Source organism: Stegostoma tigrinum, chromosome 20 (genome assembly GCF_030684315.1).
Source record: "Stegostoma tigrinum isolate sSteTig4 chromosome 20, sSteTig4.hap1, whole genome shotgun sequence".
Classification (NCBI taxonomy): domain Eukaryota; kingdom Metazoa; phylum Chordata; class Chondrichthyes; order Orectolobiformes; family Stegostomatidae; genus Stegostoma; species Stegostoma tigrinum.
In genome coordinates this window covers 51,228,987-51,251,849 of record NC_081373.1, presented here as the reverse complement: position 1 = coordinate 51,251,849, position 22,863 = coordinate 51,228,987, and the positions used below count along the sequence as shown (strand labels likewise).

The window sequence follows — 22,863 nt, the reverse complement described above, 5'->3', positions numbered from 1 at the left end:
TAAGTCAGCAATAAAATGCTTATGTGAGTCGCGAGGAGTTAATAATATGTGGACACTTGACTGTTGCTCTGTTTTAGTGCATCGTCCGTTTGTATCTCTCCTGATGTAGCTGTTACTCCTGTTAGGATCTCCCCTTGCCTCCCCCTTTCATTGATGTCACTTAGGCACTTCCAGTTGGTAAGCAGGAGATACAGTCTATCCACGATACTGCCTTCACTATCCCAGCTGACTTCTTCACTACATAAATGCATCAGAATGGCCGCACTGTTTAAAGGCTTCCTCCTGCAAGATGTGCAGAGGTAGATAAAGTCAGTCAATGCACAATGTCTCCCAAGCCCCTGCATTTGTCTGGTGAGCATTGCCTTGTGTGGTTTTAATTCTCCATCGGTGACTACAAGCACAGAGAGGAAGAAAGAGAAAGACAAAAAAAACACTGAAGACTGGTTTTGTGAGATTTGCCAGGGAATTGTACCTACCCTAAGCTGTCACATTTGGCCAGCTATTACCAGTACCCAGGATGGCTCATGCTGCATCCCACATCAAGAAAAACCGGGAATTGGAAGCTGCGACCGAGGATGAAAAAGTGGTCAAAAAACACCGGAAACGTTCGCGGGATCGAAAGAGAAAGGTACCTTGACAAATTTGTCCATCAGCACGTTCCATTGTTCTGATTCCAATGCACTGAGCGTGTAATTTTTAAAAAACCCATTGTCAAGTCAGTGCAGAGGGACCCTCTGCACTTCAGAATGTGGCTTGCTGCGTAAATAAATTGCAGTTGATTTCTTCCATTTGCTGGAGTTTCCAGTGCTTTGTTTGCAGAGAATTTCTCTGTGTTAAATTCCTCACTGTGGACTGCAGTGTCGGTGCGGGATGTGCTGCTTCAGGAAAGAGGGAGCCTGCATCAGGGTGGATTTTAATTTCCCTGGTACAGGAACCATTTGGTGCTGCAATATATGTTTTGCTTTTCAACATATGCCTGCTCCAGGTTTCTCAAAATTGGCTTCTGTTCATACTGTGGGACACCCCGAATGTGTAGGTGCTTGGGAATGCAATTGTGATGCATGTTTTGAGGATATTATACAATTAAATTATGTCTGACACACACAAGGAGCAGTGACTCTTAAATAAAAACAATCGAAAGAGCACACAACAATACCTACTGAATAGATGTGACCATTTAGTTTATTGCTCTCATTATTAAGCCAGTACAAGGCTGCTTCTATTTTGGGGAGATAATTAGCAATAGACATATTGTGTTCTATGTGACCTTAACCCATGCACTCCCGCTGATATCTCCTGCTGTGCATTGAATTTTGGTGCTTTATCATTTGATGGTTATATTTGAATACTGTTTGTTTCTGATTATTGGAATTCTGTGATCATCCACTCCTTTACACACCCACCCCCCCTCCCCGAAATAGTTCGGTGTAATGATATTATTTTAGGTGGAAATTGCAATCTGATTTTTGAAAACTGGATCCCATTTATCTCACTTGTATTGACTGGATTAGGTGTAGTCCATGTCGTGATTTAATCCAGCAGGGAGGCAACCTGGGCTGGACCTCTCCACTGCATTGCTTTGTCTCCTGTCCTTCACAGGAAATAATGATGGTTTGCACATGAGCTGCAGTTCACCCGTCGTGGAATGACATGGAAGCACCACAAATGATATCTGCAGAGTGTGCCTTCTCCTCCCTCTCATCTGGCTTTGTTGACCTCAATAACAGTCTCACATGGAAGTAACACTCCTTTTTGCCTCCTGAGCAGTGAGTAGGGATGTTGCTACATCAGTGGCCATTTCAAACCAAATTCCAAATGACAGAGGTATTTTAGATCTCAGCGTAAATTTTCGTCTAAATGTAAGTTATGCACGACTTACAATGCCCCGTGTGTGCGCCAGCATTCTGTTCCACTGTGGCGGTGGAAATGTAGGGTCAGGAATGTTGTGCAGCATCTTCAGTCCTGCTAGTTAGAGGTCATGGCTGCTCCCTGTGTTCTAATTTTTTTTTTACTTTTGACTACCGTGCTGTAGTGAGTGGATGTAAATGAGATTGGTTTGCAGTATTCATCGCTGCATTTCATGTAGTCGTGGACTTTTGGACTGCGAAAACGGAACTGGTCCTTATTTTTGGCTTTGGGAGGTGGTAATGTGTCCAGTTGGCCACTGGTTGATTTGGAAGGGATTTGATGCAGAGCTGGAGGCAGGGCCTATAGGCTTGTATTCTTTATGTTTGCACATGAGATGCTGTCGCTGTATGTGCTGAGCAGACCACGGAATTTTTTTTGGCAAATCAGCCCGAATAAAAATGGTACTGTAACTAGTTGTTAAAGGAGCATTTCCTTAAAGGGAGCTGTTGGAGTACTTACTTGTTCTTGGCATATTTCCAGTACTCATGTAACACAATTATAGAAGTCCTTCATTCTGGTGCCTATCTGCCCCTATTGAACATCTCCCTGCTTTTACACAATCTTTATAAACTGGCCCCTTTATTGTCTTGGCCAGTACGTTGCACATTCTATTTCCATAGTGTCCCCCGATCTTCCCTTGTAATCTAGCACCTATGATCTCCTGCACCTTCCCATTGCTGTAGCTGCATTGCCAAGTTCCCCAGGTTGTACATCATATATCATCCATTGCATTGGCAAAGATTTGCTCTGGTCAAGAACTAATGTGCAAGCCGCACTGAAATACAGCTATATGATGACTGTCCTTTATTCTGCATGAGCAAATGTGTATAAAGTCAGCAGGCTCACAGGCAAAAAAATGGAAAGTTGTAAGAAAATTATCTGATGCTTTCGATTGCAGCAGATTACTGTCTGACAGTGATGGACCAGGACGGTGGGTTTGTATTTTGGGCGTTTGGTTTAATAAATGTTTTCCTGCCCCACTCGGAGGGGGTTATGGATTGCGGTCTCCTCAATATAGACTGTCACGTATCTCCTTTCATTGTGGGATTAGAGTTGAGGATCTGGAGCAGGGCTGTGTCTCCCTCCACCCACTGGGAATGTCACTGGCTCCAGAAAGAGAAATTTGAGACAGATAAAGGTATAATTTGACACTGGCTTTAGTGTGTTCAGAATTGTACCATCAAACTTCTGTGATCTCATTAGGATTTACAAACAAGAAATGCACTATAGGTGTGGATTTTAAAGAGACAACCATGGGAATGTTTGGGTTCTGAAACCATGCAAAGATGATAGGAAAGGAGAAATACTTGAGATTTTGTCAACTCCGCACTTTATTCGGCTAAATTAGTGGCGATCAAATGGAAATTGGTCAATATAAATGTTAATTAGGGATACAGGGTGGCATTGGAGCTGAACATTCAAAACATCACCCATATCTGAGATAGCAAGGTGTAGAGCTGGATGTACACAACAGGCCACGCAGCATCAGAGGAGCAGGAAGGCTAACATTTTGGGCCTAGACCCTTCTTCAGAAATCTGAAATTCAGAAATTTCTGAAGGAGGGTCTAGGCCCAAACCGTCAGCCTTCCTGCTCCACTGATGATGCTTGGCCTGCTGTGTTCATCCAGTCTCTACACCTTGTTATCTCAGATTCTCCAGCATCTGCAGTTCCTAATATCTCATCACCAATATCTACTGTCTTTGTTAGCTCCAGATTTGGAATCATACAATAAAATAGAATCATAGAATCCTTACATTGCAGAAGGAGGCCATTCGGCCCATCAAGTCTGCATTGCCCCCCCCCCCATAGGAGCATCCCACCCAGACCCAACCCTGCACCACCCCATTCCCCATAACCCCGCGTTTCCCATGGCCCATCCACCTACCCTGCAGATCTTTGGAATACAGGAGGAAACCAGAGCACCTGGAGGAAACCCACCCTGAAATGGAGAGAACGTGCAAACACCACACAGACAGTCACCCAAGAGTGGAATCTAACCTGGGTCCCTGACGCTGTGAGGCCGCTGCATTAACCTTGGTCATTCTGATGGTCTCCTGCTGATGTCCTGCTTCGCACCCTCCAAACCCTGGCTGTCTGCTTATGAAGTCTCACCATCTGGTTCTCCCACCAACCACCTAGTCACTAACAGCTATTGGCTCCCAGTCTCCCTCTCCTCTCCTCTCCTCATCTTCTACCCTTTTATTTGGAATCACCATCCATCTGGGAAATCGCCCTTCCTTATCCCTGCTGTCAGTCACCCACTTCTCTTCCAAGCTGAGGCACCAATGACTCTCGCTGCCATGTTCTGCTGTTTTGTCTGTTCTTGGGCCTTCCTCTTCTCCTGTTCCCTGGCAGACTCCCCTCTATCTATCCCTTCACCACATTCCCCAGCCCGTTCTCTCTTTTGCTGTTGTGATCTCTTCTCAAACACTTTCTTGCTACTTCCACAGAACTTCACTGGTTTCTGGTGCTGTCCTTTTCCCGTTACACTGCACATCCATCTCAGTCAGCTTCCGCATCTCATTGGTATCCAAGTTTCTGCAGTCCGTAGCTCTAGGGTTCTTATGTCACTGTGTGGTAGTGTTCCTGCCTCTGAGCCTGAAGGTCCAGATTCCAGTCCCACTTGCCTGGGATGTGTGCCTGAATAGGTTGATTAAATTAATGATAATAAAGCCAATCTCACGACCACCTTGTTGAATCTTCCTTTCAACTCAACACCTTTTCTGTCACACAGCGCTCCACTTCTTCCAGTTATTCCAACAACAACCAGTCCATTGATGCATTTCTATTTCTGCACTTCCATCACTTGCCACCACTGACTCCAGAAACTTGAAACTATTCACTTGCCCCAAGGCTTCACCTTCTACATTGCCCCCCCCTCCCTTGACTGAGATTGACATCCCATATATCGGTCACTAGTCCTAGAATGCACGCAATTAAAATTCACACTTAAGATGTACAGTTTTCTCCATAGCGCCTCTCTCCATCTTTCCATAACCGTCTGTAGCCTAGCAACCACCTGAAAACTATGTTCTTGAGTTCAGGCTTCTCCCCTATTTGACTCATTCCGTTTATTTTTGATTTGATTTATTATTTGTCACATGTACCTAGGTACAGTGAAAAGTTTTGTTTTGCTTGTAGATCACACCACACAAATAGCATAAGTGATAGAACAGAGCGAGGAATGTAAAATTACAGCTGCAGAAAAGATGCACAAAAAGCAAGATCAGCATTTGATCTGAAATTTGAGAGGTCCATTCCCAGCCTAATAAGGTTAGGCCTTGAGCTGACAGGGCCTTAAACTCTGGAATTGCCTGCCTAAACCCCTCTGCCTCTTCTCTTCTCTCTGACCTCCCTCTCCGACCTCATCCTTGGAAAATGACTCTCACTGTCTAATCTATCTAATCCTCTGATCATCTTGTCTGTCTCTATTAAATCCCCTCTTAGCCTTCTTCTCTCAATGAGAACAGACCCAAGTCCCTCAGCCTTTCTTCGTAGGGCCTGCGCTCCAGACCAGGCAACATCCTGGTAAATCTCCTCTGCACCTTTTCCAAAGCTTCCACATCCTTCCTGTAATGGGGTGACCAGAACTGCATGCAATATTCCAAATGAGGCTGCACTGGCGCTTTGTACAGTTGCAGCATCACATCACGGCTCCAGAACTCAATCCCTCTACCAATAAAACCTAACACATCGTAAGCCTTTTTAACAGCACTATCAACCTGGGTGGCAACTTTCAGGAATCTATGTACATGGGCACCAAGATCCCTCTGCACATCTACACTACCAAGAATCTTTCCATTGACCCGGAATTCTGCCTTCCTATTATTCTTCCCAAAGTGAATCACCTCACATTTATCCGCATTGAACTCCATTTGCCACCTTTCAGCCCAATTCTGCAGTTTATCCAAGTCTCCCTGCAACCTGCAACACTCTTCCACAATGTCCACCACTCCTCCGACTTTAGTGTCATCTGCAAACTCACTAACCCATCCACCTATGCCTGCGTCCAAGTCATTTATAAAAATGACAAACAGCAGTGGTCCCAAAACAGATCCTTGAGGCACACCACAAGTAACCGGACTCCAGGCTGAATATTTTCCATCAACCACCACTCGTTGCCTTCTTACAGAAAGCCAGTTTCTAATCCAAACTGCTAAATCTCCCTCAATCCCGTGCCTCTGTATTTTCTCCAACAGCCTCCCATGTGGAACTTATCAAAGGCTTTACTGAAGTCCATGTACACCACGTCAACTGCCCTAGCCCCATCCACATGCTTGGTCACCTTCTCAAAAAACTCAGTGAGGTTTGTGAGACACGACCTGCCCTTGACGAATCCATGCTGACTATCTCCAATCAAATTGTTGCTTGCTAGATGATTATAAATCCTATCTCTTATAGTCCTTTCCAAAATTTTTCCTACAATAGATGTAAGGCTCATAGGTCTATAATTACCTGGGTCTTCCCTACTGCCCTACTTGAACAAGGGCACAACATTTGCTATCCTCCCGTCCTCTGGTACTAAACCTGTAGACAATGAGGACTCAAAGATCAAGGCCAAAGGCTCCGCCACCTCCTCCCTAGCTTCCCAGACAATCCTCGGAAAATCCAATCTGGCCCAGGGGATTTATCTACCTTCACACCTTCTAGAATTGATAACACCTCCTTACCAACCTTAATCCTTTCAATTCTAGTAGCCCGTAACTCAGCCATCCCCTCTACAATATTCTCCTGTTCTTCAGTGAAAACAGATGAGAAATAATCATTTAGCACCTCTCCAATCTCCACAGGGTCCACACACAACTTCCCACTTCTGTCTTTGACTGGCCCTATTCCTACCCTAGTCATCCTCTTATTCCTCTCATACCTATCGAAAGCTTTAGGGTTCTCCTTTATTCTACCTGGCAATGTCTGCTCATGTCCCCTCCTTGTTCTTCTTAACTCTCTCTTTAAATCCTTCCTAGCTAATCTGTAACTCTCCATCACCTCATCTGAACCATCTCGTCTCATCATCACATCAGGAGTCTATTGGACCCATCGTGTCTGTACCAGCTCCCGAAAGAGTTACCCAGCTAGTCTCATTCCCTAGCCCTAACTCCATAGCCCTATAACTTCATTGCTTCCAAATGTATCTCTTTTGAAACCTCCTACGGAATCCACTTCCAGCCCTCTTCCCCCGCAGCACATTCCAAGTCCGAACAATTCTGAGTAAAGACATTTCTCCTCGTTTCACTCCTAGATCTCTTGCTGACAATCTTAATATTGTGACCCCTGGTTGCTGACGTACTAACTGGTGGAAACCCTGTCAAAATTGTTGTAAATTTTGAACACCTAGATAAGGTCACCTCTTAATCTTCTCTGATCCAAAAAATTTCTCTAATCTTGCCTTGTCTCTAAAGTCCTGTTTTCCTGGCGTCATTCTGGTAAATCTCCTTTGCATGCTCTCTAGAGCTTTAACATCCTTCCTTAAATAAGGTGCCCAGAACTGAATTTGATGACTGTAACAGTGCTGTACAAATGCAGATTGCTGTAATGTGCCTTTAAGTACAACTATATACTCACAAAATAGATCAGTTGACCCCAGCAATTTGAATCGTCCATTTTAAACAAAACAGCCACTCAAATGAATGAAGTTCCAACTGATTTCTTTCTTCTGTGAAATAAAAGAATAATGCTCATTAATTGCAAAGTGGGAATGTAGTTGTGTTTTTTAACCTAAGTGTTTTGTATTATCTGGAAACTTTAGTCCAATGGGTTTAAGATCTGGAGCAGACGAAGCCTCTGAGTGATTCTGTGATGAATTTAACATAGGTTGTGGGAGGACTTTCAATATTGGGGCAACAGAATCTGTGGTGACAAACATATTGAAGTTGTTTTAAACATGGCCGACAAAATAAATAGGGAATGCATTTGATTTTATTCACAATATTGAGAAGCCTCCTCTAAAGCTGAATAAATGAAGTGAGGGTTCCTGGAGAGGAGTTATAAGTCTATGAGGGGACTCTAGTGCCTATCTGAAGGTGAGTTTGAGGGTGGTGTTGTGACAAATGGGAGGTTCACCAGCTTCCACCCCCCCACCCTGCCCCAATTAAAAACCTGTGGTGGGAGGGCCATCCCACTCAGCAGGCATTTAGGGCAGCACATGTCTAATTAATGGCTTTTTCTCTGCCATGGCTCGGGGTGGGGGAGCTTGTTCTGAGTAGGGCAGGGCATGATGATCATACCCTGGGATAGGATCTTCCAGGAATCCCTTGTTCAGTCTCACTCGGTATCCAGGGGTGAGCACCCCCCCAGAACTTACACCTGCAACTGGTCCCGTGTTCCCTTGGGAACCCCAACCTCAGCATCACTTACCAATGTCTAGGTTCTTGCTTGAACCAAGACTGAGAATGGCTGTAGTACCAGCAGTGGCCACTGGCTCCATGTTGGTGTTGCTGAGTGTAGGCAAGGTCTTTTTTTTCTCTCTGTCTCTCTCTCTCTGTCTGTCTGTCTGTCTCTCTCTCTTTCTCTCCCTGCCCCCCTCTGTCTCCCTCTCCCTCCCTCGCTCTCCCTCTCGCACTTTCTCTCACTCTCTCTGTGTGTCTCTGTCTCTCTCTCTCTCTCTCTCTCTCTCTCTCTCCCTCCCTCCCTCCCCCTCCCTCCCACCTCCCCCTCCCCCTCCCTCCATCTCCCTCCCTCCATCTCTCTCCCTCCATCTCCCTCTGTCTCTCCCTCCCACCCCCCACTCTCCCTCCCACCCCCTCTCTCTCCCCCTCTCTCTCCCCCCCGCGCTCTCTCTCTCTCTCTCTCTCTCTCCCCCCGTCTCTCTCTCTTTCTCTCTCTCTCTCTCTCTCTTTCTCTGTGTGTCCCTCACTCCCTCTCTGGCCTTGTTCGTGGGATGAGACTTAGTGCCCAACTGGCATAAGTTGCAGAAGACCTTCTTCAAGGAGCAGGGTTCCTGCTAGGTCTGCAGCTAGTGGCCAAAACCCATGTCACCACCATAGGATTCCACCCTATGGGTGAGGCTTGACCTGGTTTCTAACTGCATTACAGAGACAATGACTTAAATGAGTCCAACACACATTTGGGCATCATCCTGTAAGGAGAAGAAATTGATATGGAGGTAATCCATCTGCCTTTATTTTTGTTTCCCCAGTTGTTCGTGGGTTGTGGGTATTGCTGATGGACCAGCTTTTATTCTTTATTCTTAATTGTCTTTAAGAAAGTGATGGTGAGTTGTCATCTTGAACAGCTGCTTTCTTTGAGCTGCATGGACAACCAGAGTACTACGAGGGAGGGAATTCCAGGATTTTGACCCAGTACCATTTGAAGTAATGAAAGTATATTTCCAAGTAGAGATGGAGAGCGGCTTGGAGGGTCACTTGCAGAATGTGGTGTGTATCCACGTATCCATTGCCCTTGTCCTTCGAAATGGTGGAGGTTGTGGTTTGGAAGGTGAAGCCTTGGTGAGTTTCTCCCATGCATCTTGTAAGTGGTTCCATACTGCTGCTGCTGCATGTTTGTGGTGAAGGGCGTGAATGTTGAAGGTGGTGTGTGGGTTCCAAACAGGTGGGCTGCTTCATCCTTGACTGTGCCAAGTTTCTTGAGTGTTGTTGGAGCTGCACTCATCCAGGCAAGTGGAGAGGATTCCATCACACTCCTGATTTGTGCCTTGTAGACAGGCTTTGTGGAAGTCAGGAGGTGAGTTACTTGTTACAAAATTATTAGCTTCTGACCTCCTCTTGTAGCCACTGTGGCTGGCTCAGTTCAGTTTCTGGTCGTTATTAATTCCCAGGCTGTTATGGTGGGGGAATTCAGTGATGGGAATGATATTGAATGTCAAGGCTAAATTATTAGTTTATCTCTTGTTGATGATGGTCCATGCCTGACACTTGAGCTACTCACAAGAATTTCTGGCCTTTGAACTATCTTTTGGAAAAGGTACTTGCCTGTTAAGGCTTCATAGCAGTTTTCAGTTCTTAAAAAATTCAATTTCTGACCTTAAAAAATGTCTTGTGTGATACAGATACTGAGCACAGTTATCAAGGCATTCATTTTAACGAGGTCATCACCCCCGTTTAAAATGGAGAAAATTTATATGAACATATGAAAGATCTTTTACAGTCCATCATATCTTGACTTGGAGGAGGTAAGTCCCACGGTAAACGTTTTTGCTGAGCGGTATGCAGATATTATAAATAGTAGCTGCTGCTCCTTTAGACCTTAACATTACCCTCAACCCCTCAATTAATAGACATTTAATTAGATATAACAGGAGTGACTCTTATTCTCTCCTTCAGCAGTAAAATGTTGCTGGTTTATGAATCAAAAGTCTGGTGTGAACTAAGAATTATTTATATTTTTAAAAGAAATAATGTTATATTTTACAATGTGACCCCTCACAATTTGAGATCCCGCTTCTTGTGTTGACGTGAGGCTAAGCGTCTCAAAAGTTAACTCCTTGAAGGTATCTAATCTTGACAACATAATTGTTTTCAAAGTGGGTAAAATAAAATCACAATACAGTCAAATCTCCACTGTTCATCTAACCTAACATGCCGTTTGCTTTTTATTTGGTCATTGGATTATTTTAGTCCATCACTGGATGGAGACACAGTCTTTTGAACTAGCCACAAAGCCTGATCTGAAAAACCAGAAAATTCATGTTTTCTTCAAACCTAGCAATCTCTGATCATGACTAACCGTGAAACAAAAAAACGAGCATTTCCTGATAAAAAGTCTGTGTTTTCAGCCACTGTTGGCCTTCCATGTGACATTCGGCGTTCATTACTAAAAGCAGCAGCAGAAGGAAGCCTTTTGTTCTTCTGACATGCTGCTGCCCGGTTTTTTAATGCTCGCCAAGTTCTAGTCACCCTTTGTTTTAGGTGACCCCCATTCACACCCAGTCCGCCATTACTTCAATTTTCACATCATTTTTTTTAAGATTCCCTACAGCGTGGAAACAGGCCCTTTGGCCCAACAAGTCCACACCACCCTTTTGAAGCGCCCCACCCAGACCCATTCCCTCACCCTATAACCCACACACCCCTGAACACTACGGGCAATTTAGCATGGCTGATCCACCTAGCCTGCACATCTTTGGACTGTGGGAGGAAACCGGAGCACCCGGTGGAAACCCACGCAGACATGGGGAGAATGCGCAAACTCCACACAGACAGTTGCCCGAGGCTGGAATTGAACCCGGGTCCCTGGCGCTGTGAGGCTGCAGTGCTAACCACTGAGCCACTGAGCCACCGTGCCGCCCTGTATTGCTTACACATTCTTTCAATCTAGCCTGGTCATGTCTCTGTCACCCTATTACGCATCCCAGTGTGTCAGTGTAAAAGTTCTTTTTCCACTGCTGTGAGGTAGAGCATAGAACATAGAACGGTACGGGCCCTTCGGCCCACGATGTTGTGTCAAACTTTTACCCTAGTCCTAAGGTTTATCCAACCTCCGCCCCTACCTTATACTACCATCCATTACAACCTTTGGTACAACAAAATTACAGCCTTTTTGTGCTGAGGTGACCAGTGCCATGGGATCATTCACAACATAAAAGGCACTACACAAATGCAAGTTGTTGTTCCTTCCGATCCTCAAGTACACAATTTGTGATTGAATTGTTTTGAAATTTTACAGAGATGAGGACCTGGAAGTGAAGTTTGGGGATGTTAATTACTTTGTCAGGATTTGCAATGTATTAGGAGGAATACATCTTCAGCATTAAGCTGCCACATACTCAAATAAATGCTAAAGTATCATTATATGTTACACACTGCTCAGCATCTGTTATAAGATACAGGTGTGGTTACATAAGCTGTTACGTTGCATTTAACAGCAATAAAACAAATTGAGGACAGCAAGTGCAACAGATCCCTTAATATGCAAAATTTTCTCATAGTTCCTGGCCAGTATTTATTCCACAACCATTATCACCAGAAATAAATAAGCTGGACATGTTCATATTATTCTTTGTGCAAGTTGGTGACACACACAATTGGCTGACACGATTCCTACATTTCAGAAGAGACAAAAGCTTATACAATGTATCAAACAGATTCAAGAGCAGCTCATTCCCTGCTGTTACTAGACTTCTGAATGGGCCCCTTGAATTTTGAATTTCATGCTGATCTTGCTGTTCTCTACAGCTCTAACATTGTATTCTTTGCTCTGTTCTGTTACCCTGATGCAGTTTGTATGGTATGATCTACCCAGATGGCGCGCAAAACAAACCTTTTCACTGTACCTAGGTACATGCAACAATGACAAACGAAATCAAATGGAAAATTTCACTGCAGAAGTCCTGCTTTGGTTGGAAAGTGCTTTGAGGAATCCCTGGGTCAGGAAGAGCTGACCAGAAATGCAAGTTCTGTTTTTTCTTTCATTCTGACTACATGGAGGTACTCTCGCACTGACGATATTTCTGGCTGTAACATTAAAGCCTCGTGAAATGACTTGTTTGAAACTCCAAACACTGTAATAAAAGCCCATTCTGGCTTTGAGTTGTGATCTTGAGGGACTTTCTTTTAGTAGCAAGTGTTGTCTGTGAAAACCCCCTCTGAGGATGGTTGGCAGTGCTCCTGCCCCCAAGGAGTGATCGATTCTGCTGTGTCTTGGTTTCATCACTTTATCCCGAACATGTCTTCCTCCCCACTGCTGCGTCACGCTTTATCCTGTCCCAGGAAGCTACAACTGAGACCCCGTGTCCACCCTTTACTAGTTATGGCGATGTCCTGCTCCTTGTGTAGCTCAGTTCCCTGGTCTTTACTGATGCCTGGGGAGAAGTCACGTTCCCCTTTGGAGTGGGTTTTTCAAACCCACTGACAGTTATGGGGTTGAACATAATTCTCGTACTGGGTGCAACTCGAGAGCATTGAGGTAAAGCCCTGTGCTGTCTGGAATCAAGGCCCAGTGTGGAAGGAATGTTATTTGGAACTTCTTATTTGTCTAATTATTTGTTTCCCTGAGAATTTGTGCTTAAGAACCTGTACTTCGGTTCCTTGGTCCTTAAGATAGTGCCGTAAGTGGCAACTTATAAATTTCTCACCGAACTCAGTTGAGCACATGTGACAATAAAGCCATTTCTAATTCTAACCTAATTCTAACATTTGAGTTTTCAATAAACAATGTCAGTCACCTATCTCCTCAGGACATTCTCCTGAAGGATCAGTGTTTAGTATCCACATTCCTTTAAACAAAAAAAACAAAAGAACTGCGAATGATGTAAATTGGCAACAAAAATGGAAATTGCTGGAAACGCTCAGCAAATCTGGCAGCATCTGTGAATAGAAAGCAGGGTTAACATTTCAGGTCTAATTCTGAAGAAAGCTCACTGGACCCGAAACCGTTTGCTCTGCTTTCTCTCTCCACAGATGCTGTGACAGACCTACGGAGTTTTCTTCCAGCAATTTCTAATTTTGTGACCTTTGTGCACGTACTCAGTACTAGAACATCACATTTCCTCACGGTGAAGCCTCCCTGTCTTCAAGCGGATCTCGATTGTAAAAGATTTAAGCTCCTTCACACACCAAGGTGAATGGATGTTGACTGGAGCTATTGGTTGTGTCGATGGCTTCTTCCATTTTGTAATTAGATTATCTAATGGTACTCATTCTGTGTCATTGTTGTGTGGTCCTAAATTGACCATTACTGATGACAGAAGTCTTGTTGGAAGTGGCATTGAAGATTACAGAATAGTGTGCAAACCACTTGGAAACTCTGTGGGAGAGGTCTCCCGGCTGAGACCTGAGTAATGTTCCTGTAGGAGTTAAGGTAAAGACTCTTTGACTGTTCAGTGAAGGGACATTGTGTCACAGATACCCATTCGTCTCAGTTTCCACTTTGGGGTCACAATGATTTTAATACCTCCACTTGGAAAAGTACGACAAAGAAATGAAAAGAACGGAGAACTCAGGAGAGGTTATGAAAGTCTTCAAAACACAAAATAGGACAGTGTGTTTGGAAAGGGTCAGGAATCTAACTTGAAGCTCACCGGATAAAGGGATGACCGTGAGAAGAGGGACAGCTAATACAGAACTGAAAGTGTTGTATCTGAATGTACACAGTGTTCGAAATAATGTAAATGAGCTTGTGCCACAGATTGAAATTGGCAGATATGGTGTGGTAGGCATCACGGAAACATGGCTGCACGGGGATCGGGATTGGGAGCCAAATATCCAAGAATATACTTCCTATCGAAAAGACAGACAGGTGGGCAGAAAGGTGTGAGGTTGTCTTATTATTAAAAAATGAAATTAAATCAAAAGCAAGAAATGACGTAGAGTCAGATGATGTAGAATCTGTGTGGGTAGAATTGAGGAACCGTGAAGAGGAAAAAAAACCAAACTGGGAGTAGAGTACTGGCCTTCAAACAGTACTCAGGATGTGGGTCAACAAGATACACCAGGAGATGGAGAAGGCATGTAAGAAAGGCAAAGTTACAGTGGTCATGGGGAATTTCAATATGCAGGTGGACTGGGAAAATCAGGTTGGGTAGTGATTGCAATCAAAGGAATTTGCAAAATGTCTACATTTCTACATGCTTTTTGGAGCATCTTGTGGTGGAGCCTGCTAGAGAACAGGCAATATTGGACTTAGTGTTGTGCAATGAGGCTGACTTGATAAGGGAGCTTAAGATGAAGGAACCCTTAGGACGCAGTGATCAAAATATGAATGAAGTTACTCTGCAATTTGAGGAGGAGAGGCTGGAATCAGAGGTAACACTATTACAACTGAATAAAGGCGATTACAGAGGAAGGAGCTGGCCAGAATTGACTGGAAGAGGAGCCCAGCCGGAAATATAGTGGAACCGCAATGGCAGGAATTTCTGGGAGTAATTCAGGAGATGCAGCAAAAATTCATCCCTAGGGAAAAGAAGCATGGTACAGGGCTGATGAGACAACCATGGCTGACTAAGGAAGTCAAGGACAGTGTCAAAGCAGAAGAGAAAGCGTACAATTTGGCGAAGGGCAGTGGGAAACCAGGAGATTGGGAAGCTGACAAAGACCAAACAGACAACAACTAAAAAAGAAATAAGGGAGAAGATTAAATATGGTGGTAAGCGAGCCAGTAATATGAAAGAAGATTGAAAGAGTTTCTTCAGATATACAAGGGGCAAAAGAGAGGTAAAATTGGATATTGGGCTGCTGGAAAATGTCACTGGAGAGATGGCAATGGAGATCAACGAAATGGCAGAGGAACTGAACAAGCACTTTATGTCAGCCTTCACTGTGGTCGGGGAGGGGGTGCAGAGCTGAGTATGATGGCCATCAATAAGGAGAAGGTGCTAGAAAAACTGAATGGCCTGAAGGTGGATAACTTTCCAGGACCAGATGGACTACACCCCTGAGTTGTAAAGCAGATAGTTGAAGAGGTAGTGAAGGTGTTAGTGGCGATCTTTCAGAAGTCACTGGAGTTGATGGTGGGGCGGTGGGGGCGGGTGCGGGGGAGGTTCCCAGAGGACTGGAAAATCACCTGATGTAGGTCAATCTGTGGAACTCATTGCCCCAGAAGGCTGTAGAGGCTTACGTCATTGAGTGCATTTAAAACAGAGATGTATAGACAGGTTCTTGAATGTCAAGGGGATCAAAGGTTGCAGAGAGGTGTGAGAATGGGGTTGAGGAACTTATCAGCCATGATTGAATGGTAGAGCAGACTGGATGGGCCAAATGGCCTAATTTCTGCTCCTGTGTCTTATGGTCAAATGGGGTTTCAGTTGGAAAGTGCTGGGATGCACTGTGCTACTCTGACTCTGCACTGTGCTACTCTGACTCTGCACAAGGTGTGCTGGCAGCGATATTTCTTTGTAAAACAGATATCGATCAGCAAGGATAACCTCTCTGTAAAAGGGCTTGTGCCAAGTGTGCTGAGGACACTCACATTCCCTGTCGACACAAACAAATGCAAAGTTCTCTAAAAGAAACTCAAAATACCACGCGTGCTGAAGCTTTGCAATAAGAACAAAAAGTAGTAATATATTCAGCAGGCCAGGTGGCTGCTGTGAGGAAGTAAATAGGGTTAACATGCCAGGGCTGTCTGAAGAAGAGTCATACCAGGCCTGACACCTTAACTCTGTTTCTCTCCCTACAGCTACTGAGTTTCTTCAGCACTTTCTGTTTGTAATCCCAGCACACTGCTTAACTGGAAACTTCAGTCTCTGAGGAAAATGAGCACATAACAGACCAGTCAGGTGAATGCTGGCGCGGATAGCAGAACGTAGGAAAGCTATTCGATACAACGCAGACCTCGCACAAAGCAAATTTGTCAAACTTCATTCCTTTGGTGAATGTTATTCCTAGTTAACTGAGAACCAAGATAATCATGCAAAATAATGGCAAAAGCAAGATGCAAACAATAGTAATTTAGTGGAAAAAAAAGTAGCAAGTTAACGCTATCCTGAACACTCCTCTACGATTGGATATCCCTCCTCCTTGTGTTTATTACAGTGACCCTGGTACATGCAGATGAAAACAGCCTGAGATCTGGAACTGCTAACAATGCACTGACATGTCTGTATACATTCCAGGTTTCTGGAGTTTACAATAATAGGCTGCAAATAAAACTTACTGAGGAAGCTTTGTTTTGGAGAAGGAAAGCCTCTCCTCAGTCAACGTGTGTTGTTTATTGGTTGAGATTTGGGATTCTGTATGGGTGGACAGGTGTAAGGCTGGATGATTTCATACATGTGCAACACAGTCAGAGCTTGGGGCACTCTCTCACTGAGGTCGCTAAAGGGGCAGTCAGCCCCTGGTGATGGAAGGTTAAAAGAAAGACAGCCCCATGGGGCCAAGGCATGCTCTCGGAGTCTGACCAAGTATTTTGCAGCTCACCTAAGGAATAGCATCTGGTCCTTTTTGACTGCTATTTGCACCCACCATTATGCCACTCAGAATCAACACAATTGCTAAAAACCTGAAAGATCTGCAACTGCCTTAAATCGGAGACAAGAACAGAGGTTGCTGGAGAGGCTCAGCAGGTCTGGCAGCATCTATGAAGAGAAATTTGCATTAACGTTTTGGGTCTGGTGCTGAGGAAGGATCACCGGACCCGAAACGTTAACTGATTTCTCTTCACAGATGCTGCCAGACCCCCTGAGCTTTTCCAGCAACCTCTGTTTGTGCTTCCAACACCATTAGTGACCAGTTAGATGGTGATTGAAGAACATTGGCAGAGACACTTGGAGGACCTCCCAGCCCTTGACTATGGGACCTTTTCCATTCACCAAAGCAAGCCAGTGTGTCCCATGTTAACACCCCAAGGGAAGGACAGCAGGCCAGTATCCCCTCAGTATTGCTTATTCCTCAGTTCTGAGGAAGGATCACTGGACCTAAAACGTTAACTCTTTTTTCTCCTCCACTGATGCTGCCAGACCTGCTGAGCTTTTCCAGCAACTTCATTTTTGTTCTCCTCAGTATTGCGACTGATGTCTGTGTCTACATTATATCCTCAAGTTTTTGAAGTAGGACCTGAATGTATTGTGACTCTGCGGTAAAGAATGCTACCAATGAGCCTTTGACAGCTCCTTTTCTATATCATGGACAGCAAGTGTTTCCCAGCTGGAGTAGCTCCCCAGTACTGAGGACAGGGCGAGCTTAAGGAGTTATTGTCCTCGACCTTAGCTCACTCAGGGTAGGGAGCGATCATCCTGGAGTTTGATCGTGCTGAGTTAGAGGTTCTGGTCTTTGGCAGATGGTGTGATGTTGGTCTGACATAGATAACTAAATAAGGGTCCTCACAGTCCTAGGTAGTGAAATAGGGTGTCAGAATTCCAATGGTGAAGGAGCGGTTTGGACAGACTCAGCCATCGGGAAGGAGAGGGTCCAAATCTGACAGCAGAAGGTTGTGTGGGTTTCTTGCACAAATGATGAAGAATCCATCCCGTTTCCTTGGCTGTCAAACTGTCTCGGACAGTCATGCATGAAACTAATCTGTTTGCTGGTTAGAAATTGATCATGTTTTGTTCTAGCAGGTGATGGACAAAATTTAGCTGTAAAGCTGAGAAGGGGGTGAGATTTAGTCCTTTGTTTTCCCCCCAAAATTTTTGGGGAATGCTGCACCATTTCACTCAAGCTTCGGGCATCAGGGTCTGCCTCACACTGTCTCCTCTAACCACCGAAGGATTGAGCTGGAGATATTTTTTGCCATGATGCCCCTCGGTGTCCAGGGATATATAGGTTAGGTAGATTAATGGGGATTAATGCAGGGGTCTGGGTGAGATGCTGTTTAGAGGATCGGTGTAGACTTGAGAGGCTGAATGGCCTCTTTCCGCACTTTAGAAACTCTGATTCTAAATTTTGGATCCACTGTTTTGTGACGAGTTTCTAAAGCTCATGTGAATGCCACCGTTTTCTTTCTCTGTCTCTCCATCTTTCTCTCAGTGTACATTTCCTCCATTTTTTTCTTTCTCCTCCCTCTGTACCTAATAACAAGCATTGGAGTATTTTATATTTTTTCTAAATCATCTGCTTGTAATTAGAGCATTTGCGTTTGCCCAAAAAGCTGACATTCAATTGACTCAAATTAGAATGAGGAAAGAGCTAATTTTGCTCTTTCTGACTAGCTTTCTGAAACACTCGGTGAATAGTATTTATATTTTTTAAAAATTAATTGGTGGGATGTGGGCTTTGCTGGCTAGGCAGCATTTGTTGCCCGTCCCTAATTGCCCAGAGGGCAGTTCAGAATCAACCAATTGCTGTGGGTCTGGAGTCACATGTAGGCTCAACCAGGTAAGGATGGCAGACTCCTTCCCTAAAGGACATTACCGAAACACATGAGTTTTTCCTGACAATCGGCAATGGATTCATGTTCACCGTTAGACTCTCAATTCCAGATGTTTATTGGATTCATATTCCACCATCTGTCATGGTGGGATTCGACCCTGAGTTCCCAGAATGTTACCTGGGTCTGCTTGACAATGTTCAGGGCAGAAATAAAATTTGATTTTTTCCACTGAGTACAATGAATGCAAGATTATTTCTAATCAGAATACAGATTTATGTAAAATGGCTGCGGCCTATTATTTAAAAGTCAGTCTGAGGCCTGGACTTTATCTGGAGGTTGTGGTCCTGGCCAGCAGTTGAAAAGTTGGAGTTGGAGCCTTTCTGTATTGCCGAGAATCTACAAATACATTTATGGCTATCACGCTGCTGATTCTGAGTTTACAGCTCAACACGGTCAGCTAACTCTCCAGTCCTTGGGAACGGTGCCCACTGCTGGAATGGACTTCAGCCCACAGTGTGTGCATTGGAGGAGGTCAAACAAGGCGAAGGAATACACCAGTCAATACAGTGGAAAATGTAATGGTTTCAGAAGACCACAGAATGCGTTCTTGTTAGAGAGAGGCGATTTGGTGATGAGCTTAACCTGAAGGTCACAATACCTTTTAGGCGAAAGGTGAGAGTTAGACCTTCATGGTGATTTCACCCAGTCCAGGAAGTGAACTCTTGCTGTTGACATCTCTGTATTACAAGCCGTCCAGCGAGACAACTCAGCTAACTGACCCTACACGCAATAAATGGAAGCATATTGAGATGTGTAGAGGGGTTGAAGGACCTTGAGGTGATGTGCGCAGATTCCAGAGAGTGGAAGGACAGGTCAGCGAGCTGGTTAAGGCATCAGCCCATGGCGTTGAATTTAAGACCAGGAGGAAATGCTGGAATTGTATAAAACATGTGTCAAGCCACTGTTTCAATACTGTGTGTGGTTCTGGTCACCTCAGCATAGAAAGGTTGTAATTTTGTTGTACAAAAGGTTGTAATGGATGATAGTATAAGGTAGGGGTGGAGGTCAGATAGACCTTAGGATTCGGGTAAAAGTTTGGCACAACACGGTGGGCAGAAGGGCCTGTACTGTTCTATGTTCTATGTTTACTTGTCAGGGTACACAGGAAATTTTATGGGGATGTTGTCAAGATGGGAACATTACAGCAATGCTGGAAGATCGGATAAGCTGGCCATGTTTTCCTTGGCATAGAGGAATCTGAGGGAAGACTGGATTGATTGGTTCAAGGTTGTAAGGGCCTTGAATAAAGTGCATGGGTAGGGCCCACTTATCCTAAAGGAGGGATCAGTGACTGGGGACATGGATGGAAATAGCTTGGTAGAATAACCAATAGAGAAGTGAGGAAAAGATTTTTGCGGAGAGGACGGGAGAGGTCTGGAACTCACTTCTGGAAGGCGAGTGTAGTATCAGGGACCCACAGCAAATCTGGACTCGAAGAGAATTGGGCAGAAAACTCTGTTAATCAGAGACAATCCGCACGCAAGGTGGTTATGGTTGTTAGGGGGTGGCGGGAATGGTCAATCAGCTTAGTCACTCAGCATCTCCTCAAAGTAGATAGTTTTCTATTCATGCTGTTGAGTAGTGATATGATATACCTCGCAGCAGGAGGGCCTTGAAACCGGACCTACTGGCTTAAAGGTAAGGACACTACCACTGCACTCTAAGAGCCCCTCAGTTCCTCGAAGTAAAGTCTGCAGTCCAACCATCTTCAGCTGCTTCACCAATGACTTTCCCTCCATTGTATGGCCAGAAGTGGGGACGCTCACTGATGATTGCACCATTCATGACTCCTCAGACACTGAAGCAGTCCATATTCAAATGCAGCAAGACCTGGTCATTGTCCAAGCTTAGAATGATCAGCAGCAAGTTACAATAGTGCCACACAATGACTATCTCCAACAAGGCAAGCAAACCATTATCCCTTGGTAGTCCATGACCCTACCATCACTGAAGTCCCCCACTGCCAGCATTGATCAGAAACTGATCTGGCTCTCATCATATTATTTACAGGATGGGAATTCTGTGGTGACGAATTAACCTGACATCTGAAAACCTGCCCACTGTTCCTGATTGGCTAGTTAGACGTATTTACTAAGACAGTGTAGTTGCCATGTTAAGAAATCTGCTTCTTCTTACTAAGATTCCTTATTAGTTCATCCTCTACCACTGTCAACCAACCAGGCCCTTAGATCAAGTATAAGAAGGAGAAGCTAGGCTCTCGGAGAATCATAGAATCTCTAAAATGTGGAAGCAGGCTATTCGGCCCATTGAGTCCACACCGACCCTCTGAACGGCATCCCACCCGGATCCACCCACCTACCATATCCCTGTAACCCTGCATTTCCCATGGCTAATCCAACAGGCCTGGACACTATGGGCAATTTAGCATGACCAATTCCCCCTAACCTGCACACCTTTGGACTGTGGGAGGAAACCAGAGTACCCGGAGGAAACCCACGCTGACACGGGGAGAATGTGTAAACTTCACACAGACAAGTTCGCCTGAGGCTGGAATTGAACCCAGTCCCCTGGCGCTGGGAGGCAGCAGTGCTAACCACTGAGCCACCGTGGTGCCTGTGAAGCAATAGTAGCGTCCCTACCTCTGAGCAAGGTGGTTAGGGATCAAGTCCCACCTGCTCCACAGTCTTCGGTTAGCAAAATACACTGGAAGGAGGAGTTAGGGCGTTCATGGTGCAGAGGCCTACTTCTGAGCCAAAAATTCTCAGTTCAAGTCTTACGTGCCCTTGACATGTCGTAGCATTTTCTAACAGGTTTGTGGAAATAACCGGGAATATGACTCCATTCTGAAGGTGCATATAGTCCCATCATGCTCAGGAGAGGCCTTTTTAGAGACCAGTGGGACTGCAGATTTGGTATTTAAGTTTCTGTTTGAGTTCTGCTAGTGGACTGTTAAATGTTGTTTTTACACCTGGGGCTGTTTAACCTGACGAGCATTCTGCTTGCGAGAGTAGGACGGAGGATTAGTGGTGACGCTTTTTTCCCCAGACACGAGCTGCTCCGGCTTTGTTCTGCAAATATATGACATATGGTTGCTGCTGGGCTTCATTCCTGATGTACCTGCAACCTTTGGTGCAGAAACAGTATCTCTGTCGAACAGAGGAGATGCTGCAGCAAGCTCACTGTGGATCAATCATATTGTCAGTAAAAAGAATATTAAAGACAGCTAAATTATTCCAGGGAAACCATGTTTCTTTTCTTACTGCTCGACATAAATGCTGACGATGCTCATTTCTGCAAATAAGGCTTGATGCACACTGATGAAATCATTTTGTGAATTTGATTTCATTCATTTGGATATGATGAAAGGAGTATTTGATCACAATGATTGTCCTACACTCTGTAGAATCATTCTTGCTGCTGCTTTGTTTGAGAGAGAGAGAGAGAGAGAGAATTGACTCTCTGTTACTGGGTGTGAAATGTTTCTGGATGTGAATATCGCTGAGACAAATCATCAGTAGGTCGAGCTGCCTTCCCCCGCAGTGCAAAGTTGACCAGCCAATAGGAGTAAGTAGGCCTCTTGCAGTAGGACTCCTGGAGGAGTTGTACACCTTCATTTTGAAGCATTACATGCCACTGAACCTGCTACATATGTTTGCTGCTCCTCCAGGATTGTTCCAGAGTTTCCATGAATTAAACATTAATCTCCTCGACACTGCTGCAAGTAAAATCGTAGGCACATCTTTAAAAGAAGGAAAAATGCTTTTCTTTATGTTTTAATAGATTCATATTGGAGCTGCGGAGGAGGCAGTTGTGGTTTTTTGAGCCAGTGATGTCTCCAAGAATCCCGACCAGCACGCAAGCAGGCCATTTGGCCCTTTGAGTCCACACAAAGAACATCCCACTTAGACCCAACCTGTCTCTACAGCCCTCCATTTCCCATGGCTAACCACCTGGGCTGCACATCCCTGGACACAATGGGCAATTTCCCATGGCCACTCCACCGAATCTGCACATCTTTGAACTGTGGGAGGAAACCCACGCAGACACAGGGAGAATGTGCAAGCTCCACACAGACAGTCGCCTGAGGGTGGAATTGAACCTGGGTCCCTGGCGCTGTGAGGCAGCAGTGCTAATCACTGAGCCACCGTGCTGACCATCTCTTGAGAAGTGTCCACTCCCTCAACTCTTCTCCCTTGCCCACCCCAGAATTTATTTTTTCTCCTAGGTATTTA

The 22,863-nt window shown here is 44.8% G+C and overlaps 1 protein-coding gene across 3 annotated transcripts in view; it reads left to right on the top strand.

Moving 5' to 3' along the window:
• Positions 1-214: 214 nt before the first annotated feature.
• ank3b (ankyrin 3b) overlaps positions 215-22,863 on the top strand; it is a 372,799-nt gene continuing 350,150 nt past the window's right edge. For 2 of the 3 annotated variants that reach the window (XM_059653157.1, XM_059653156.1), the window contains exon 1: positions 216-628. In XM_059653157.1, coding sequence (XP_059509140.1) covers positions 518-628 — 111 coding nt within the window. In that variant the 5' untranslated portion in view covers positions 216-517. Of the gene's footprint in view, positions 629-22,863 lie in introns of all 3 variants that reach the window. The other variant, XM_059653155.1, reaches the window with a different exon arrangement.